The following is a 22,544-nucleotide window of genomic DNA, read 5'->3' on the forward strand; positions in this document are numbered from 1 at the left end:
CACCGCTCCCACCGCTAACCCTCCATCACCACCACGATCCCTCCCCTCTCACCACTAACCCTCTGTCACCACCACGATCCCACTGCTGCCACCGCTAACCCTCCGCCATGACCACGATCCCACCGCTCCCACCGCTAACCCTCTGTCACCACCACGATCCCTCCCCTGCCACCGCTAACCCTCCGTCACCACCACGATCCCTCCCCTCCCACCGCTAACCCTCCGTCACCACCACGATCCCTCCCCTCTCACCGCTAACCCTCCGTCACCACCACGATCCCTCCGCTCCCACCGCTAACCCTCCGTCACCACCACGATCCCTCCCCTGCCACCGCTAACCCTCCGTCACCACCACGATCCCTCCCCTCCCACCGCTAACCCTCCGTCACCACCACGATCCCACCGCTCCCACCGCTAACCCTCCGTCACCACCACGATCCCTCCCCTCTCACCGCTAACCCTCCGTCACCACCACGATCCCTCCCCTGCCACCGCTAACCCTCCGTCACCACCACGATCCCCCCCCTGCCACCGCTAACCCTCCGTCACCACCACGATCCCCCCCCTGCCACCGCTTACCCTCTGTCACCACCACGATCCCTCCCCTGCCACCGCTAACCCTCCGTCACCACCACGATCCCCCCCCTGCCACCGCTAACCCTCCGTCACCACCACGATCCCCCCCCTGCCACCGCTTACCCTCTGTCACCACCACGATCCCTCCCCTGCCACCGCTAACCCTCCGTCACCACCACGATCCCTCCCCTCTCACCGCTAACCCTCTGTCACCATCACGATCCCACCGCTCCCACCGCTAACCCTCCGTCACCACCACGATCCCTCCGCTCCCACCGCTAACCCTCCGTCACCACCACGATCCCTCCCCTCCCACCGCTAACCCTCCGTCACCACCACGATCCCACCGCTCCCACCGCTAACCCTCCGTCACCACCATGATCCCTCCCCTGCCACCGCTAACCCTCCGTCACCACCACGATCCCTCCCCTCTCACCGCTAACCCTCCGTCACCACCACGATCCCTCCCCTGCCACCGCTAACCCTCCGTCACCACCACGATCCCCCCCCTGCCACCGCTAACCCTCCGTCACCACCACGATCCCTCCCCTGCCACCGCTAACCCTCCGTCACCACCACGATCCCTCCCCTGCCACCGCTTACCCTTTGTCACCACCATGATCCCTCCCCTGCCACCGCTAACCCTCCGTCACCACCACGATCCCTCCCCTGCCACCACTAACCCTCCGTCACCACCACGATCCCTCCCCTGCCACCGCTAACCCTCCGTCACCACCACGATCCCCCCCCTGCCACCGCTTACCCTTTGTCACCACCATGATCCCTCCCCTGCCACCGCTAACCCTCCGTCACCACCACGATCCCCCCCCTGCCACCGCTAACCCTCCGTCACCACCACGATCCCTCCCCTGCCACCGCTAACCCTCCGTCACCACCACGATCCCCCCCCTGCCACCGCTAACCCTCCGTCACCACCACGATCCCCCCCCTGCCACCGCTAACCCTCCGTCACCACCACGATCCCCCCCCTGCCACCGCTTACCCTTTGTCACCACCATGATCCCTCCCCTGCCACCGCTAACCCTCCGTCACCACCACGATCCCCCCCCTGCCACCGCTAACCCTCCGTCACCACCACGATCCCTCCCCTGCCACCGCTAACCCTCCGTCACCACCACGATCCCCCCCCTGCCACCGCTAACCCTCCGTCACCACCACGATCCCCCCCCTGCCACCGCTTACCCTTTGTCACCACCACGATCCCTCCCCTCTCACCACTAACCCTCCGTCACCACCACGATCCCTCCCCTCTCACCACTAACCCTCCGTCACCACCACGATCCCTCCGCTCCCACCGCTAACCCTCCGTCACCACCACGATCCCCCCCCTGCCACCGCTTACCCTCCGCCACCACCACGATCCCTCCCCTGCCACCGCTAACCCTCCATCACCACCACGATCCCCCCCCTGCCACCGCTAACCCTCCGCCACCACCACGATCCCTCCCCTGCCACCGCTAACCCTCCATCACCACCACGATCCCTCCCCTGCCACCGCTAACCCTCCATCACCACCACGATCCCTCCCCTGCCACCGCTAACCCTCCATCACCACCACGATCCCTCCCCTGCCACCGCTAACCCTCTGTCACCACCACGATCCCACCGCAGCCACCGCTAACCCTCCGTCACCACCACGATCCCTCCCCTGCCGCCGCTAACCCTCCGTCACCACCACGATCCCGCCCCTGCCACCGCTAACCCTCCGTCACCACCACGATCCCTCCCCTGCCACCGCTAACCCTCCGTCACCACCACGATCCCCCCCCTGCCACCGCTTACCCTTTGTCACCACCATGATCCCTCCCCTGCCACCGCTAACCCTCCGTCACCACCACGATCCCTCCCCTCTCACCACTAACCCTCCGTCACCACCACGATCCCCCCCCTGCCACCGCTAACCCTCCGCCACCACCACGATCCCTCCCCTGCCACCGCTAACCCTCCGCCACCACCACGATCCCTCCCCTCTCACCACTAACCCTCCGTCACCACCACGATCCCTCCGCTCCCACCGCTAACCCTCCGTCACCACCACGATCCCCCCCCTGCCACCGCTAACCCTCCGTCACTACCACGATCCCCCCCCTGCCACCGCTAACCCTCCGCCACCACCACGATCCCTCCCCTGCCACCGCTAACCCTCCGCCACCACCACGATCCCTCCCCTGCCACCGCTAACCCTCCATCACCACCACGATCCCCCCCCTGCCACCGCTAACCCTCCGCCACCACCACGATCCCTCCCCTGCCACCGCTAACCCTCCATCACCACCACGATCCCTCCCCTGCCACCGCTAACCCTCTGTCACCACCACGATCCCACCGCAGCCACCGCTAACCCTCCGTCACCACCACGATCCCTCCCCTGCCACCGCTAACCCTCCGTCACCACCACGATCCCTCCCCTGCCGCCGCTAACCCTCCGTCACCACCACGATCCCGCCCCTGCCACCGCTAACCCACTGCTGACACCAATGTCCCACCGTTGATGCCACCCTCCCATCTCTGCCACTGCTAACCCCCCACCCACCCCAGCTCTCTTGGTGAGACCCGAATTCCACTCGTGCGCACGGCGCCCGGTGCCCCCTCAGCCACCTGCCCGCACCCTCCGTTGGCTGGTGTCACCTTCCCTTTGCTCAGGTTCAAGGCTATCATTAGGTTAATCCTGCCCCCGGCTTCCCCAGCGCGCATGGCGCAAGGTTCCTGCCGCCACCCACCCAGGGCTCTGCTGATCGGCCCGACTCTTGGAAACACCCAAAGCAAATACATCATGTGAGAACACCTCCGACCTCATGCCAAACGATGCAACTGTCCCCGCTGACACCAGGGTGCCTTTACGGTGCCAGCATCCCACGGTTACCTCTTGGGACATAGTATCCCACCGCTCCCACCACTAAGCCCTTACGGCGCCAGGATCCCACCGCTGACCCCACTGTTGCCAGTTCAGACGTGGTATCCCACCGCTCCCACCACTATGCCGTTACATCACTGTAGGAAATAAGGAGTGGGAAATGAGGAAGAGGCCGTGTCCCCGGTTCAGAGCGATGTGGGTCACAGCCCCATACTGTGGTTTGAATGTCAACGTACACAACAAGGAACGAAGCGCGTCAGCCCTACACAGGGGCCGGGGGAGTCTCTCCGGGGGCGCAGCGGCTCTGAAGCAGATTTGGGGGGCGCGTGGTGGGTAATCAGCGGAACGTGAGCTCCCGGCGCGACGCTGTGAGCAAAGGGGCGAATGCGACCCTGGCCTGCGTCAGCGGGAGTCTCGCGTCGGGCAGAGAGGCGACCCGCCGGGGGGCGAGTACATCGGAGAGGGGTCAGAGAAGAGCCGCGAGAAGGATTCAAAACCCTGCCTTCGAGTGAGAGACTCCAGGAGCTCAATTAGCTGCACGGCGCGGCGGCGAAGGGGTGACTGATCCCGGGCTGTGAGGGCCGGCGCGGGGAGCGAATGTTCACAACGGGCTCCTCAGACTGGCCGAGGCAGGTCCCACCCGGGCGAAGGGCCGGGAGTTGGAACCAGGCGAATTCAGGCTGGAAACAAGATGCAAAATGTCTAACGGTGAGGGGGGCTTGTCCCCAAGTTCGCCATCAGTGACAAGTGTTAAATTATGGCCGCTCCCGGGGCACCAGCAGAATTTCAAAGCCCGTCTGCTCACGCCCGGCCCTGCTGCCCCTACCGCCCATTATGGGTTCAGTGTCTCTGCACCTCTGGGGTCATTCCCAGAGCCAGGCAGCCGTTCGGGGTGACCTCCACCGACGTCTCCCTCCTGGGGGGCACTTCACTCCTTTGCACCTGCCGGGTGGCGATGCATACTAAAGTGGGGAAACTGAGTCACGGTCCGGTTCACTCTGAAAATGCCACAATCCCTGCGTTCTGCACTCCTGACATATTCTCTCCCCTGTTGGCTGGCGGTTGCCCAGCTTCGCATTTCTTGGAAACACCCAGTACATGCAGATATGAACATCATTCGTTATAATTATAGGCCTCTTCGTCTGCCATAGATCCAGGGCGAGATAATGGAGCGGCTGATATGGGGAGTCAATTAATCAAGAATGTGGAATGCAATGAATGCCACCCCGCGTGGCTGGGTGGGTGTGACGTGCTGAGTGTAATATAATATCCCATTGAACGGTGAACGGGGCCAGAAAGAGTTAACTCCCAGACTGACCTGACCCAGGGCCCAACAATGGAAAGGAACAGAGGTTTGAAATGCAGCTGGCCTGGTGAGAGAGAGAAGGGGAGGTGCTGGCTCTGGGCTCGTGATGGGAGCAGACGAGACTTGTCTATTCCCATGGCTTTGATTCAAAGATCAAAGATCAAAATTAAAACATTTAGGAAGACACTTGAGTGAAATAATTTCATTGTCTATGTCTCTTGGAACGTTGTCATAACCTGGATCTGAACTGTGTAATGGATAAATTACCCTAGGCTAATTGCCAGGATGTTTGGGAGAAGGAAAGTCAAGCCAGTTGCTTTCTCAGGCTGAAAGGCTGCTGGAAATGTATAAAGACCCTGGGACAGGATCCTTCTTCATCTCAGATCTGCTTTGGGCTTCAAGAGGGGGAAACCCTGAGCCATAAGGATTGAGATCCCTAGTCACTCTGAATATGGACATTGGACGATCACCCCTGGGCGATTTCTAAAAGGACTTTTGTCAACTGCAAGCTCATCTCTGCCGTGTATCTGAACCTCCAGAATTGAACTCAAGTCTGTTTGTAGAGTGATCTTTCCAACCCCCCACGAGGGCCTCCTGAATGGACGCAGGGAGGCGACCGCTCTGCGGGGGGACGGGCGCGGAAGGGGTTGAGTGGTGCTGGGAGCGGTTAAGGTGAATGAGAGCCAGGGCCGGCGGGGAGAGCCGGGAGCAGGGCTGGGGCTGGACCAGAGGCCGTGACAGACACCTGGGAGGATTGCAGCCGCGTCCCACGCCATGGGGAGAGACACCCCGGATGCCTGGAACACGTGTGACACCCTGAGCCAACCTCGGCCACCTGGAGGGCGTCATTAGGGGCTGGCTGACGATGATCCTGCCCCAGGCCCGGCCCGGCGGTGAAACGAGGCTTCCTTTGGGAACGGGAGTCGCTCGGCTAATTAACGCAGCGAGGAACGTCGCAGGGACCGGTCCGACCGGGTTCCAGACGCCGGGCCGGCAAAGCAGGAGAGACTGTGGAGAACCAGCCTGGCCCTGGGGCCAGGTGGAAGCCGGCGCTCCCTAGAGGGAACAGGCCCCTGCTCCATTCCCGGCACCCCTGAGCCAGGCAGTCTGTCTGCAGGGGGTGAGGGAATTGCACACCCAACCCCCCTGTGACGTTATTGACTTAAACTGGGACCGTAGAGATCATTGTTGCAGCCAAGGTCCTGTCGTGGCACCAAATCTTGTATAAAGGGGCTCGAACTGGGAATTGGTCCTGCTTTGAGCAGGGGGTTGGACTAGATGACCTTCTGGGGTCCCTTCCAACCCTGATATTCTATGAATGAGGTGTCTCAGACGAGGTGGTGGCTGGCTGGTTAGGGTGATGCTGTCTGTCTGTGGGTATCATTTTTGAAGTTGAAGTTATGAATATTGGCTCTGTCCTGTCTGTATTTCAAACGTGTGCTCTGCTTCTGGGGGACCCCCAGACATGTTGGGGTCAGCTCGGCCGAGCCTGCTGGGTGGCCCGTTAAGGACCATCAGCGACACCCCTGACCCATGGAGAGCAGGCAGACACGCCTGGGGACTCAGCCAGGTGTGCCGGGACCAGCCCATGGACCGAACGCTGAGGGGTTTCCAGGCCATGGGATGGGCAGCTTGGCCTCGGGACACAGAAAGCAGAGGCCACATGGCAAGAGAGTATACAGAGCAGCTGCGGCTCCTCCATCCTGTCCTCAGCCCTGCGTCTGGCCTCCGGAGGGACCTGGCTGCCCTGACGCTCTGACCCAAGGACTCAAGGACCCCTCCCAGCTGGGGATGTTCTCCAGAGACGGGATTTGAACCTGCCGTTTAGTCCATCGCTGCCGCAAGCCTGACCCGAGAACTTGGCCGTTCCTGGATGTCAGAGCTTCCCTTTCCCCAACTCATCGATCTCTTTTCCTCTTGTGACTAAACCTCTAGATTTGAGATGCTAAAGGGTTGGCCACAGCGTGATTTGCGGGTAAGATCTGATCTGTACATTGACCCGGGTCTGGGGCTTGGTCCTTTGGGGGTCGAGGGAACCTTTGTTCTTTTACTGGGGTTTTTGGTTTTCACAACCATCTGTCCCCATAACGAGGGGCCCTGGTGGGGATACTGGGAAACTGGGGTGTCGGAGGGAATTGCTCGTGTGACGTGTGGTTAGCCAGCGGGCTGAGACCGAAGTCCTCTCTGCCTGTCTGGTTGGGTTTGCCTTAGAGGTGGGAAACCCCCAGCCTGGGGCGGTGACTGCCCTGCTCGAAGCAATGTGTCCCGAATGGTGGGGACTGCCTCTTCGTGGGGTCCCGCCAGAACCAGCCTCGCTACACCCCCCCATCCAATTCCCACCCTCTGCCCCCCCACCTTAGCTGGGGGCCCTTTGGCGAGGGCTGCGTCCGGCCAATGAGACGCAGAGGCCGTTCCGCTCGGGTCCCAAGTACGTTGTTTATTGGGGGGGTCGCACACAGGGGCTGGCGGGGCAATAGCCGGGAGCAGGGTTCATGGGGGAAGGCGGGGAGTGGGAGTAGCAGGGTTAAGGGGGGCAGTGGGGAGCAGTCAGCGCCCACCAGACCCGGGGCCACCAGTCGAAATGAGGCGGGGGGGGGCAGGGTTTAGGGCCTGCAGCATTTGAAGTAGACGTCGTTCAGGGCCGTGTCGTCCCCCTTGCCCTGGGGGGCCTCCACCTTGGTGGCGAGGGTGCAGATGCCCCGCTGGCCGCAGGAGCGGCTCTGGGGGCCCCACTTGCCCCAGCAGCGCCCGTGCCCCTTCAGCTCCACCCCACCCGTGCAGACGAACTCGATGTTGTTGGCGGCCGTGTCGTCCTTGAGGCCCTGGCACGACTCCACCCGCAGCCGGAACTGGTTCAGACGCTGCCCCGAGGGGCATTTCATCATGGGGGTCCAGAAGCCCCACCTGGGAGGAGAGAAGGGGTCAGCTGGGTACAGGCCACAGGGGGTGCTGCTTTCCCGCCACCCCTCTGCCGCTCTGGGCTGGGAGCCTGCTGCCCTAGTATCCCACTACTGACACCACGAACCCTCCGTCACCACCAGGATCCCACCGCTCCCACCGCTAACCCTCTGTCACCACCACGATCCGTCCCCTGCCGCCGCTAAACCTCTGTCACCACCACGATCCCACCGCTAACACCACTAACCCTCCGTCACCACCACGATCCCACCGCTGCCACCACTAACCCACTGTCACCACCACGATCCCACCGCAGCCACCGCTAACCCTCCGTCACCACCACGATCCCACCGCAGCCACCGCTAACCCTCCGTCACCACCACGATCCGTCCCCTGCCGCCGCTAAACCTCCGTCACCACCACGATCCCTCCCCTGCCGCCGCTAACCCTCCGTCACCACCACGATCCCTCCCCTGCTGCCGCTAACCCTCTGTCACCACCACAATCCCTCCCCTGCCGCCGCTAACCCTCCGTCACCACCACGATCCCACCGCAGCCACCGCTAACCCTCCGTCACCACCACAATCCCTCCCCTGCTGCCGCTAACCCTCTGTCACCACCACGATCCCACCGCAGCCACCGCTAACCCTCCGTCACCACCACGATCCCACCGCAGCCACCGCTAACCCTCCGTCACCACCACGATCCCTCCCCTGCCACCACTAACCCTCTGTCACCACCACGATCCCACCGCAGCCACCGCTAACCCTCCGTCACCACCACGATCCCACCGCAGCCACCGCTAACCCTCCGTCACCACCACGATCCGTCCCCTGCTGCCGCTAACCCTCCGTCACCACCACGATCCCTCCCCTGCCGCCGCTAACCCTCTGTCACCACCACGATCCCACCGCTGCCACCACTAACCCTCTGTCACCACCACGATCCCACCGCAGCCACCGCTAACCCTCCGTCACCACCACGATCCCACCGCAGCCACCGCTAACCCTCCGTCACCACCACGATCCCACCGCAGCCACCGCTAAACCTCCGTCACGACCACAATCCCACCGCTCCCACCGCTAACCCTCTGTCACCACCACGATCCCACCGCAGCCACCGCTAACCCTCCGTCACCACCACGATCCCTCCCCTGCCGCCGCTAACCCTCTGTCACCACCACGATCCGTCCCCTGCTGCCGCTAACCCTCCGTCACCACCACGATCCCTCCCCTCCCACCGCTAACCCTCCGTCACCACCACGATCCCTCCCCTGCCGCCGCTAAACCTCCGTCACCACCACGATCCCACCTCTGCCACCGCTAACCCACTGTCACCACCACGATCCCACCTCTGCCACCGCTAACCCACTGTCACCACCACGATCCCACCGCAGCCACCGCTAACCCTCCGTCACCACCACGATCCGTCCCCTGCTGCCGCTAACCCTCCGTCACCACCACGATCCCTCCCCTGCCGCCGCTAAACCTCCGTCACGACCACAATCCCACCGCTCCCACCGCTAACCCTCTGTCACCACCACGATCCCACCTCTGCCACCGCTAACCCTCCGTCACCACCACGATCCCACCGCTCCCACCGCTAAACCTCTGTCACCACCACGATCCCTCCCCTGCCGCCGCTAACCCTCCGTCACCACCACGATCCCACCGCAGCCACCGCTAACCCTCCGTCACCACCACGATCCCTCCCCTCCCACCGCTAACCCTCTGTCACCACCACGATCCCTCCCCTCCCACCGCTAACCCTCTGTCACCACCACGATCCCTCCCCTGCCGCCGCTAAACCTCCGTCACGACCACAATCCCACCGCTCCCACCGCTAACCCTCTGTCACCACCACGATCCCTCCCCTGCCGCCGCTAACCCTCTGTCACCACCACGATCCCTCCCCTGCCGCCGCTAAACCTCCGTCACGACCACAATCCCACCGCTCCCACCGCTAACCCTCTGTCACCACCACGATCCCACCTCTGCCGCCGCTAACCCTCCGTCACCACCACGATCCCACCGCAGCCACCGCTAACCCTCCGTCACCACCACGATCCCTCCCCTGCCGCCGCTAACCCTCTGTCACCACCACGATCCCACCGCAGCCACCGCTAACCCTCCGTCACCACCACGATCCGTCCCCTGCTGCCGCTAACCCTCTGTCACCACCACGATCCCTCCCCTGCCGCCGCTAAACCTCCGTCACGACCACAATCCCACCGCTCCCACCGCTAACCCTCCGTCACCACCACGATCCCTCCCCTGCCGCCGCTAAACCTCCGTCACGACCACAATCCCACCGCTCCCACCGCTAACCCTCTGTCACCACCACGATCCCACCTCTGCCACCGCTAACCCTCTGTCACCACCACGATCCCACCTCTGCCACCGCTAACCCTCCGTCACCACCACGATCCCTCCCCTGCCGCCGCTAACCCTCCGTCACCACCACGATCCCACCGCAGCCACCGCTAACCCTCCGTCACCACCACGATCCCTCCCCTGCCGCCGCTAACCCTCTGTCACCACCACGATCCCTCCCCTCCCACCGCTAACCCTCCGTCACCACCACGATCCCTCCCCTGCCGCCGCTAAACCTCCGTCACGACCACAATCCCACCGCTCCCACCGCTAACCCTCTGTCACCACCACGATCCCACCTCTGCCACCGCTAACCCACTGTCACCACCACGATCCCACCACTGCCACCACTAACCCTCCGTCACCACCACGATCCCACCGCAGCCACCGCTAACCCTCCGTCACCACCACAATCCCTCCCCTCCCACCGCTAACCCTCTGTCACCACCACGATCCCACCTCTGCCACCGCTAACCCACTGTCACCACCACGATCCCACCGCAGCCACCGCTAACCCTCCGTCACCACCACGATCCCTCCCCTCCCACCGCTAACCCTCTGTCACCACCACGATCCCTCCCCTGACACCACTAACCCTCTGTCACCACCACGATCCCACCGCTCCCACCGCTAACCCACTGTCACCACCACGATCCCTCCCCTGCCCCCGCTAACCCTCCGTCACCACCACGATCCCTCCCCTCCCACCGCTAACCCACTGTCACCACCACGATCCCACCGCTGCCACAGCTAACCCTCCATCATGACCACGATCCCACCCCTGCCACCGCTAACGCTCTGTCACCACCACGATCCCTCCCCTCCCACCGCTAACCCACTGTCACCACCACGATCCCACCGCTGCCACAGCTAACCCTCTGTCACCACCACGATCCCACTGCTGCCACCGCTAACCCTCCGTCACGACCACAATCCCACCCCTCCCACCGCTAACGCTCCGTCACCACCACGATCCCTCCCCTGCCGCCGCTAAACCTCCGTCACGACCACAATCCCACTGCTGCCACCGCTAACCCTCTGTCACCACCACGATCCCACCTCTGCCACCGCTAACCCTCCGTCACCACCACGATCCCTCCCCTCCCACCGCTAACCCTCCGTCACCACCACGATCCCTCCCCTGCCACCACTAACCCACTGCTGACACCAGTGTCCCACCGTTGATGCCACCCTCCCATCTCTGCCACTGCTAACCTCCCACCCACCCCAGCTCTCTTGGTGAGACCCATATTCCACTCGTGTGCACGGCGCCCGGTGCCCCCTCAGCCACCTGCCCGCACCCTCCGTTGGGCCCCTCCCCACGGTACTCACGGCCCCACGTTGGACTGGATGGTTCTGCCATTGGAGCAGAGCAGCCGGATCCCGTTTAGCGACGTGTCGTCCCCAGAGAGCTGGGGCAGCTCCACCTGCAATAGGGGGTGGGGGGCAACAAGCCTGGGCATTAGACTGGTCCCCCATCACTTCAGTACAAGGAGATGGGGGTCAGAGGGGCATGGGGAAAGGGGGAAATTGGGCAGAGGGGCTGAGGGTTGTGGGGTAGGGGGAGCCGGGCTGGGGAAGGGAGCAGTGGATATGGGGAGGGTGAATGGGGCAGGGAGTGGGGTAAGGGGGAGCCGGGCTGGTGGGTGTGAATCTTTACCTTCATGGAGAACCCAATGGCGAAGCTCTTGTTGGGGCAGGTCTCTTCCTCGCCCCACTTGCCCCATATTCCTCCATTGGTAACTTCGATCTTGGTCTGGGCCCACGCGCCCCAGAGGCAGCAGACGAGCACAAGGCCAAGCGTAGCATGCAGGGAGGTATCCATGGCTGGGCAGGTGAGTGAAGGAAGCCCGCAGCAGATGTGCAGCTCCTGGCACGGGGCAGGGGTGTTTTATACCGGGGGAGGGTGGGCTGGGCTGGGTTCCGGCCTGTGTGGGCAGTGCAAAGGGGCCGGCCTCACCTTCTCTTCGCTCAGGTTCAAGGCTATCATTAGGTTAATCCTGCCCCCGGCTTCCCCAGGGCGCATGGCGCAAGGTTCCTGCCGCCACCCACCCAGGGCTCTGCTGATCGGCCCGACTCTCGGAAACACCCAAAGCAAATACGTCATGTGACAACACCTCTGACCTCATGCCAAACGATGCAACTGTCCCCGCTGACACCAGGGTGCCTTTACGGTGCCAGCATCCCACGGTTACCTCTTGGGACATAGTATCCCACTGCTCCCACCACTATGCCATTACGGCACCAGGATCCCACCGCTGACCCCACTCTTGCCAGTTCAGACATGGTATCCCACCGCTCCCACCACTATGCCGTTACATCACTGTAGGAAATAAGGAGTGGGAAATGAGGAAGAGGCCGTGTCCCCGGTTCAGAGCGATGTGGGTCACAGCCCCATACTGTGGTTTGAATGCAGTTAAATGTCAACGTACACAACAAGGAACGAAGGGGAGTCTCTCCGGGGGCGCAGCGGCTCTGAAGCAGATTTGGGGGGCGCGTGGTGGGTAATCAGCGGAACGTGAGCTCCCGGCGCGACGCTGTGAGCAAAGGGGCGAATGCGACCCTGGCCTGCGTCAGCGGGAGTCTCGCGTCGGGCAGAGAGGCGACCCGCCGGGGGGCGAGTACATCGGAGAGGGGTCAGAGAAGAGCCGCGAGAAGGATTCAAAACCCTGCCTTCGAGTGAGAGACTCCAGGAGCTCAATTAGCTGCACGGCGCGGCGGCGAAGGGGTGACTGATCCCGGGCTGTGAGGGCCGGCGCGGGGAGCGAATGTTCACAACGGGCTCCTCAGACTGGCCGAGGCAGGTCCCACCCGGGCCGGGAGTTGGAACCAGGCGAATTCGGACTGGAAACAAAATGCAAAACGTCTAACGGTGAAGGGGGCTTGTCCCCCAGAGTCACGGCGGATTCACCATCAGTGACAAGTGTTAAATTGTGGCCGCACCCAGGGCACCATCATGGTTTCAAAGCCCGTCTGCTCACGCCCGGCCCCGCACTCCTACCGCCCATTACGGGTTCAATGTCTCTGCACCTCTGGGGTCATTCCCAGAGCCAGGCAGCCGTTCAGGGTGACCTCCACTGACGTCTCCCTCCCGGAGGGCACTTCACTCCCTTGCACCCGCCGGGTGGCGATGCATACTAAAGTGGGGAAACTGAGTCATGCCGCTGGTTCCCATTGAAATTGCCGCAATCCCTGCGTTCTGCACTCCTGACATATTCTCTCCCCTGTTGGCTGGCGGCTGCCCCACCCTTCCCATTTCTCAGAAACACCCAGTACACGCAGATATCAGCATCATTCGTTATAATTATAGGCCTCTTTGTCTGCCATAGTTCCTGGGTGAGATAATGGAGCAGCTGATACAGGGACTCAATTAATCAAGAATTAAGCGAGCGTAATGCAGTGAATACCGCTCCGCAGGAGCAGGTGGAAAGTGGAGCCCGTCCTGCTATTTTGGGGCTTTTTGTCGGAGTAATTACAAAATTGGGTGATCAAGATAATAGCGTTGTGGTAAGGAACAGAGATGGCTGGGAGGCGTGTGACTGGGTGCCTCACGGCGTTCAGATTGAGAACCTAGAGTGGCCTTGAATGAACAGAGGAAATGGATTCAAAACTGGCTAACTGATGGATCTCCAAACGGAATCGGAAATGGGCCATCATTGCGAGCCGGGGTGTTCCCAGTGGGGGCCCGCAAGGCTTGGTTCCTGGCCCGACAGCTTTCGAAGAGCCAGAAGAAAACATAAAACCACCCCGGAGAAAGTTTGCAGATGACCCAAAGAATCAGAGGAGAGGGGAATAAGGAAGAGACCGGGGCACTGGATCTGAGCGGTGTGGATCACAAGCCAACGATGGCTATTACCAGGATGGTGTCCCTAGCCTGTGTTTGCCAGGAACTGGGGATGGGTGACAGGGGATGATGGATCACTGGATGATTCCCTGTTCGGTTCATTCCCTCTGGGGCACCCGGCACTGGCCGCTGTCTCTCACCATAACAAAGGCACGGCTAAGCGGTGGCTTGATCCTTGTCTCTAAGTACCTACGCAGGGAGCAAATATTACCCCCTTTCTGCTCCAAACTGGTGTATTTCACCCTCTAGACCCTGCCCTGGAACAGGGCCTAAGGCCATTCCCCTCCGTCGGAAATCTCACCCGGACACCAGCGCCCGCTTCCTAGGGAGCAACTCAGCCCCCCAGCCCCGGCCCGAGGAGAAATCTGGCCTCCTGGCAGCAAGGGCTTCCCCCAAAAGACAGCTGCATCACCAAACTCACTAAGAGCCACACAGCAGTTCTCCCAAGCCTCAGCACTTGCTCGCACGCAGAGGAACAGCCTGATTGACGCCACCCTGACATCGGCGGTGGGTTTTTTGCAAGTTTTCCTAGCGTTGCACCGCGTGGCCTTGAAACCGCCGCTCCGGGCAGTGAAGTGCCCCATCTGTCGCTGCCAGGGCCCCACGGGGCCGGGCACAGTGAGCCAACCCCCCACGAGGGCCTCCTGAATGGACGCAGGGAGGCGACCGCTCTGCGGGGGGACGGGCGCGGAAGGGGTTGAGTGGTGCTGGGAGCGGTTAAGGTGAATGAGAGCCAGGGCCGGCGGGGAGAGCCGGGAGCAGGGCTGGGGCTGGACCAGAGGCCGTGACAGACACCTGGGAGGATTGCAGCCGCGTCCCACGCCATGGGGAGAGACACCCCGGATGCCTGGAACGCGTGTGACACCCTGAGCCAACCTCGGCCACCTGGAGGGCGTCGTTAGAGGCTGGCTGACGATGATCCTGCCCCAGGCCCGGCCCGGCGGTGAAACGAGGCTTCCTTTGGGAACGGGAGTCGCTCGGCTAATTAACGCAGCGAGGAACAAGCCTGGGGACGTCGCAGGGACCGGTCCGACCGGGTTCCAGACGCCGGGCCGGCAAAGCAGGAGAGACTGTGGAGAACCAGCCTGGCCCTGGCTGCTCAAGCATCGACCAGGATCAGCTGGAAGAGATCAAGGGGTAGGCATCAGAGAGGCAGTAACCTCTGGCTCCGTGCCCCATTCCCTGCCCCACTGAGCCAGCCAGTGCCTGCCTGTCCCGGACTGACGAGCCCACTGTGAAATATTTGTCTCCCTCGCTGGTAGTGTTCTACGTTCACTGTAATGCTTTATCCCGTGGCTTTGGTGCGTTCAGATGAGCTTCTTGATGTCGATCTTTAATTGACCTGGGTTAGTGCAAGTTTTGTGCCAACTCTATTCACCAGCGCATTTGGGTTAGCGGGTGTGATTAGAGGTTGATCGATGTTTGGCTGCATGTGTGTGTCAGCCTAGCCCTGCACAGACCTTGAGCGAACTTCCCAATGACCATAAGATCCGTTCAGGGACGAAGGCACCCGTCCAGGTTTATTGCCGACGAAGCCCGGTACTAATATCCCACAGACTCTCCCGGACTGCTAAGACATGTATGCCTGTAACAATGACCCGCTCAGTGAACAGCCGGGCTTTCCGTTCCTCCCTAGGCCAGACAAAGTCAATCCCTCTGAGATACAGCTTTGTACCCTGATACAAACAAGTTATGTATTGCCCCCGTGACATGGCTAGTTATCACCCCCCACCTTGGTTCGAACAAAACATCTCTATTCATCACACTGTCATCCTGACCTTCTCTTTGAGGCGGGGTCAGTGTGTCCCTGTTATCCCTGGGGAATGTTTTTGTCCCATCCTTGCTATCAGGATGCTCTGGTACCACACGATATCGGGAGGTGTTTCCCTCAGCGCCGTGTGACTAGCACTTCCGAGGAATGTGAATTTCTGCAATATCAGCCCTGTTCTTGCCCAATTCTGTGGGCAAGTCCTGCCTCATACCAGGCCTCTGATACAAGGGCTTATTGTGACGAAGTGGGACTGTTCTTAATGTTTCCTCTGAATAGTGTGGGGGTGCCTCAGTTTCCTCTAGGCAGTTCTTAAGTATTTAGGGGGTGGGAGAAGGGTGTATGATCATTGCAGAGCCCTAGAGGGCAGGTGTGTGCAGGAGTCTGGACACAGAGAATGGCCGACACCCTGTTTCCTGGCACCTGATGGCCTGGGCCCTTCCCCCCTGCGAGGTGAGAGCTAAAGGGTTGGAGAACAAAGGAATCAGGTGACCACCTGGCCCGGGAAAGGAACAAAGCCCAGAGGAGGAGGGGGGCTGGAGGGTTTTCAGTTTGGGGCTGGCTGGGACATGGAGTGAAGTGCAGACATGGTTGTCTGGCTCACTGCCCCCAAAATGGACCCAGCTGAGGGGTCCCGTTCTCTGCACCTGCAAGCTCTGTGTTAGACCATGTCCCTGTCGTCTAATAAACCTTCTGTGTTACTGGCCGGCTGAGAGTCCCGTCTGACTGCGGAGTTGGGGTGCAGGACCCAGGAGCCCCGCCTGAGCGGACTCACTGGGGGGAAGCGCACGGAGGGGCAGAGGATGCTGAAGGCTCCGAGGTCAGACCCAGGAAGGTGGAAGCTGTGTGAGCTGTGTGTCCTGCAGACAGGCTGCTCACAGAAAGGCGACTGCCCCAGAGTCCTGCCTGGCTTCATGGGGAGCAGTTCCAGAGCATCGCCCAGGGACTCCGTGACACTTATGTCTCAGGATCTCTCCCTACTGCAGCACATCCATTCACAAACACGTCTCCCCGGCAGCGTCTCCCCCTGCGTGTGGTCCTGCTCGTGCTTACGCTGCGAAGCGTCACCAGTTCCTTTGACATCAAATCTGGGCTAAACTGCCCGTCACTCCCGCCCGATCTCAAAGCACTTTACCAAGGAGTGGAACACCATTCTCCCCATGGGGAAACGGAGGCAAAGCAGAATCAGAGAATCATAGGACTGGAAGGGGCCTCGAGAGGTCTCTCGTCCCGTCCCCTGCACTCGTGGCCGGACTAAGGATTCTCTAGCCCATCCCTGACGGGTTTGTCCAACCTGCTCTTACAAATCCCCCATGATGGAGATCCCACAACCGCCCTGGGCAATTTATTCCAGGGCCTCACCACCCCGACAGGTAGGAAGTTTTTCTAATGTCCAACCTAAACCGTGTCCTCGCTGCAATTTAAGCCCACTGCTTCTTGTCCTAGCCTCAGAGGTTAAGAAGAACAATTCTTCTCCCTCCTTGTAACAACCTTTTATGCGCTTGAAAACTGTTCTCATGTCCCCTCTCAGGCTTCTCTTCTCCAGACTAAACAAACCCAAGTTTTTCAATCTTCCCTCATCGCTCATGTTTTCTAGACCTTTCATCATTTGTGTTGCTCTTCTCTGGACTTTCTGCAATTTGTCCACATGTTTCCTGAAACGTGGCGCCCAGAACTGGACACACTCCTCCAGCTGAGGCCTAATCAGCCCGGAGCAGAGTGGAAGAATTACTTACTGCGTCTTGCTTACAACACACTTGCTAAGACATCCCAGAATGATGCAACATTGTTTTGCAACAGCGTCACCCTGTTGACTCATATTTAGCTTGTGGTCCCCTGTGATCCCCGGATCCCTTTCCGCAGTACTCCTTCCTAGGCCGCCCTTTCCCATTGCGTGTGTGTGTAACTGATTGTTCCTTCCTAGGCCGCCCTTTCCCATTGCGTGTGTGTGTAACTGATTGTTCCTTCCTAGGCCGCCCTTTCCCATTGCGTGTGTGTGTAACTGATTGTTCCTTCCTAGGGGGAGTACTTTGCATTTGTCCTGATTAAATTTCATCCTATTTACTTCAGACCATTTCTCCGGTTTGTCCAGATCATTTTGAATTTTAATCCTATCCTCCAAAGCACTCGCTACCCCTCCCAGCTTGGTGTCGTCCGCAAACTTTATCAGTGTCCTCTCTGTGCCATTATTTAAATCATCGATGAATATATTGAACAGAACCGGACTCAGAACTGATCCCTGCCAGACCCCTCTCATTATGCTCTTCCAGCTTGACTGTGAACCGCTGATTCCTACTCTCTGGGAACAGTTTTCCAACCAGTTTTGCACCCCCCTTATAGTAGCTCCATCTAGGTTGCATTTCCCTCGTTTGTTTATGAGAAGGTCACGTGAGACAGTATCAAAAGCCTTACTAAAGCCAAGATAGACCACGTCTACCGCTTCCCCCCAGCCACAAGGCTTGTTACCCTGTCAAAGAAAGCTGTCAGCTTGGTTTGACATGATTTGTTCTTGACAAATCCATGCTGACTGTTACTTATCACTTTATTATCTTCAAGGTGTTTGCAAAGTGATTGCTTAATGATTTGCTCCATTGTCTTTCCGGGTACAGAAGTTAAGCTGACTGGTCTGTAATTCCCCAGTTTGTCCTTATTTCCCTTTTTATAGATTGGCACTGGAATGTCTCCCGTCTTCCGTGACTTTTCAAAGATAATCGCTAATGGCTCAGATATCTCCTCAGTCAGCTCCTTGAGTATTCTAGGACGCATTTCATCAGGCCCTGGTGATTTGAAGACATCTAACTTGTCTAAGTAATTTTTGACTTGTTCTTTCCTTATTTTAGACTCTGATCCTACCTCATTTTCACCGGCATTCACTACGTTAGATGTCCAATCGCCACCAACCTCCTTGGTGAAAACCGAAACAAGTCATTCAGCACCTCTGCCATTTCCACCTTTTCTGTTATTGTCCTTTCCCCCCTCATTGAGTAACGGGCTTACCCTGTCCTTGGTCTCTTCCTCTTGCTGCTCATGTATTTGTAGAAAGTTTTCTTGTTTCCTTCTATGTCCCTAGCTCGTTTGATCTCGTTTAGTGCCTTGTCCCTACATACTTGTGTTATTTGTTTGTATTCATCCTGTGTAGTTTCATCCTTTGTAATTTGACTTTTGTAAAATGACGTGGCCGAGGTCACGCAGCAGAACTGGGACTCCGAGTTTCCCGCGCTGTTCTCACGGCTGGGTCGCATCGTTGCTCTGTGATTTCCCAGGGCTCCTGCCCCCTGATCCGGTGCATTTGGTTGTCATGCAATGGGGCTACAGGTCGTGCCGGGGATCGTTTCCAATGCGCAGTCGCTCCCAGGCCCGGGAAGGGAAAGCTCTTCCCAGAAAACATCCCACAACTCTGAGGTAGTTGTGCTCCGGTTCCCGAGCCTCTCCGCAGTGGCTGAAAGTACACTGGCGATGCGCCACTCTCCAGTCGGTGCTCGGGTGCCGGGTTTCCATTTTCCCAGCCCTCGTCTTTCAGCCACTGTTAGCGCAAGCCCGACAGATCGATTCAGCTTCCAGTTAACTGCTTCCAACATGATTTTATCCGAGAGGAAAAGATTCGAGCCACAATTCAGTTCTGCCCCAAACTTACAGGTATCCCGCTCCCCTCCCCACACCCTGACTTCCCTGTGTCTAGCCCCCTGAAATGAAGTTTTCTTGTTTTCCCAATGGTTTGCATGCAGAGGGGGAGGGACTCAGTTTCCCTGGGTGTTACTGGTTTAATGAGGGGATGGGAGAAGAGTTTGTTGTTACAGAGGACCGGCGAGGGAACTTGGGACCCCGGCCAATGGCCTGGACAATGGAGACCTTAGCGACTGGTGACCTGGGGACCGGGAGGCCCAGCTCGGGACAGTGGGGGGACAATGGGCTGCGGGGAGAGGACCCCGGTGACCTGACCAGCCAGTCCCAGCCAGGGGGGCCAGAGGACAGACGAGGGGAGAGGGGGCCCAGGCGACCCTGTTTACCTGGAGAGAAGACAATGGACAGAGACGGGGCTCGGGGGAGATGATAGGAGATGCCCAGCTGGGAAGCAGGGGGGGCTCGGGGCTGGAGGGAGGGAACAGGCAGAGCCCCCCTGGATGTGGAACAGCATTTGATCAAATCATACATTAATACATGCTACGTTATTATTTTTTATTTTAAATTCTATAAAATATAAACATAAAATTTGACTACTACATGTCCCCCTTTTGACCCCTCAAGAACAATTCTTGAGTGGGTCATATTTTAGGCAACTCTTTCATAGCAATAGACTGAGAGGCCATTTGAGCTTGTGGCTGTAATTTAACAAACTTTTTTTTGGTTTAACAGCACTTACAACACATTCCTAGCAAGCAAACACAGGACAGTGTTAACACAGCTAGTAACGGGGGGAACATAAGAGGTGGGGGGCCAGGCTGTAAAAATGTCATATCCGTGATAGGCTGTCAGTTCTTTTTCAGACCTAGAGGTTTTTAGCATGTCTTTATTTGCACGTAATATTTGAATGACCCGCTTCCCTGTACCCCTCTGTGTCTGTTGTAGAATCCGAGGACCTTTCGTGATGTTTTAAAAGACGCGTTAATACCTGAACATTCCCAGCTGTTATCCAAAACATTTTTGTGCTCCACTGATGCTAAACGAAGAATTTGCATCTTGGTACATTTTAGGGCCATGGCCGTTTTCTTTTTTAATTTTACCTGGAGCAAATTTATAGGATTATTTGCCTGCTTTTGCAGTTGTGACAAGAAACTTAACTTATTTTTCATGACTTCCAGGTCTCTACTGTTTATCATTCCGGCTTTAAATTTAACTCCTCCTAATATGGCGTCTGCTACATCGTCGTTTTTCTCGGCCATTGGAGGGTTGATGTGTTTTTATGTAGGCCGTTATAACTGGAAGGGAGTAGGGTGAACATTTAGGTTCCCATTTGCTACGGGGTATTGGACAGTACTTTACAAGAACGGTCAGGATTGTTCCTGCCTAAACAGGTTTATTTTACGGATATGGGAACTGTGGGTAGCTGGAACGTCAGATGGCATCCCCATAGGGACCCTCTATTTTAACCCCTATTTCCCAGTGGTTTGGTATTCCTGTGGTGTTTATAAGGTGAACTTTAAGTCCCACTTCCCCTTCCCCGGTGCACACATTGGTATTTTTTAAGGGTTTTCAGAGCTGGCTACTGCTTTTATCACAGCATATGCCACGAGGATCACGGGTAGGAATCCATGACTGGCTGGCGGGGAGTGAAATATTCCTTAAATATTGGCTGCGTCTTCTCCCAGCGTCTTCTCCCCTGCATCTTCTGAGCGCTCTAGTTATCCGGGCGCTGAAGGTTCCCAGAAGCAGGTAGAGACAGACCTTACACCGGAGTCTCTTTCTCTGTGGATTAAATTTGCGGTGGCAAAGCAGCGCCTTGTGCTCGGGTGCCGGGACGTCCTTTTCTGCAAAGAATCCAAACATCATTATCGCTGTAAACCGCTGAATTTGCGACACGTGGGACCCGTTTCCCTTTTCCAGCCTGTTCAATGTGGGCTTAGCTTTACCAGTGGGCTAAGGCGGTCCCTGGTGGAATAAGGGCCTACCCATTTGGAGTCCAGTGAGGGGCCCCCTCTTTCATTTTAAGGTACATGGCTTGGTCCTCTGTTTCCCACGGGGCTGCCCTTTGTGGGCCTTTGTTTCCGAATCCTGTGTCCGACGGCTGGATTACCCCAATACGGGAGGGTGGTTTCATTTTCCTGTAACTCTTCCGGCCGTGGCAAATACTTATGCCGGGTCTGTTACCGCTTTCGTTTTCACCCTGCGCCGGGTAGCGAGGCTCCGCCATGGGGCGCTGGGTGTCCAGACAGAATCTGGAAGGGTGGAATTTCTGGTCTTAGTCTGTGACTGCTCTGGCTGGCCACCAACATCAGAGGCTGTTTATTTAGCCGGCTTTTTTTCTCTCTGTGTGATTCACTACCTCCTGGCGTGCTTCCTTAACAGGGCGGCTCCCCCGCTCCCTGGCCTGAGGCCGGTATGGCATCTGGAGCCTTTGTTTAATTTTTAAGCCTTGTGTTATTGTGGGGAAGAAGTTTCTTTATAAAGACGCCTCCCGTTGTTCGAAGCCATTATCTCGGGGGTGCCATATTTACACCCTACCTCAGTAAAAAAGCTTTTTGGCCACTACGCTGGTGCTGTTATTTTTCGTGGGAAATGCCTCTGCCCACCCTGCAAAGGCATGAATTATTACCAATAAATGCTGGGATTTGAAAAATCGATTTGAACCCTGGGCCGCGGCCCGAGCCGCCCTTGGCGCCTCCTGGGTTGCCCGTGTGGAGGGCGAGCGTTGCCCTGAGCACACCGCACGCTGTTTCGCACTCGCGCTTTCACATCCTTCTCCCATTCGGCTGCTTGCTTCAGCCTTCTTCAACTCCTTCCCGCTCCTTCATGCCTCAGCTGACTCCTGGCTCTCTGCGTTTCCCGGAACTCGGTTCGGGCCTTCTGTAGGGCCGTTTGTTGGCTCAGATGTGTCAGCACGGACGTCCCTTTTCGGACTGCCTATTACAACGGCTATGTCAAGCTCTCGGGTTAGTGTAGCCGCCCGATTGTTCCCTCCCTACCCGCTCCTGTGCCGTGTGCCTTTACACGTCGCACCTTTAGCTGTTTCGGGTTCTTGGTTACCCTCCGGTGCATTGTTTAGACGTGTGAGCACAGACCCGCGCTTCCCTTGTACGGAACTGTGCAGGGTTTTTCTTTATGCGCCGCCTTTTCCCCGTTCCGACACCAATCCTCTATTCCAAACTGTATTTTCTTTTTACACAGCCATCACCGTCAGTCAGCATAAAGATCCACCGGCCGCGGGGGATTTTCACATGGCCTTAAAACGCCTCGACAGCCCGAGACGA

The 22,544-nt window shown here is 58.6% G+C and overlaps 1 protein-coding gene across 1 annotated transcript; it reads right to left on the reverse strand.

Moving 5' to 3' along the window:
- Positions 1–7,174: 7,174 nt before the first annotated feature.
- LOC311513925 (vitelline membrane outer layer protein 1-like) lies at positions 7,175–11,888 on the reverse strand. Its single transcript, XM_084616121.1, has 3 exons — positions 11,688–11,888; positions 11,360–11,454; positions 7,175–7,661 (listed from the first exon to the last, which is right to left on the reverse strand). Exons 1-3 carry the CDS (start codon positions 11,850–11,852, stop codon positions 7,361–7,363), a joined length of 561 nt encoding a protein of 186 aa, XP_084472247.1. The 5' UTR covers positions 11,853–11,888; the 3' UTR covers positions 7,175–7,360.
- Positions 11,889–22,544: the final 10,656 nt, after the last annotated feature.

The sequence above is a fragment of the Lepidochelys olivacea genome, assembly GCF_965140295.1.
Source record: "Lepidochelys olivacea isolate rLepOli2 genome assembly, chromosome: 28".
NCBI classification, from domain to species: domain Eukaryota; kingdom Metazoa; phylum Chordata; order Testudines; family Cheloniidae; genus Lepidochelys; species Lepidochelys olivacea.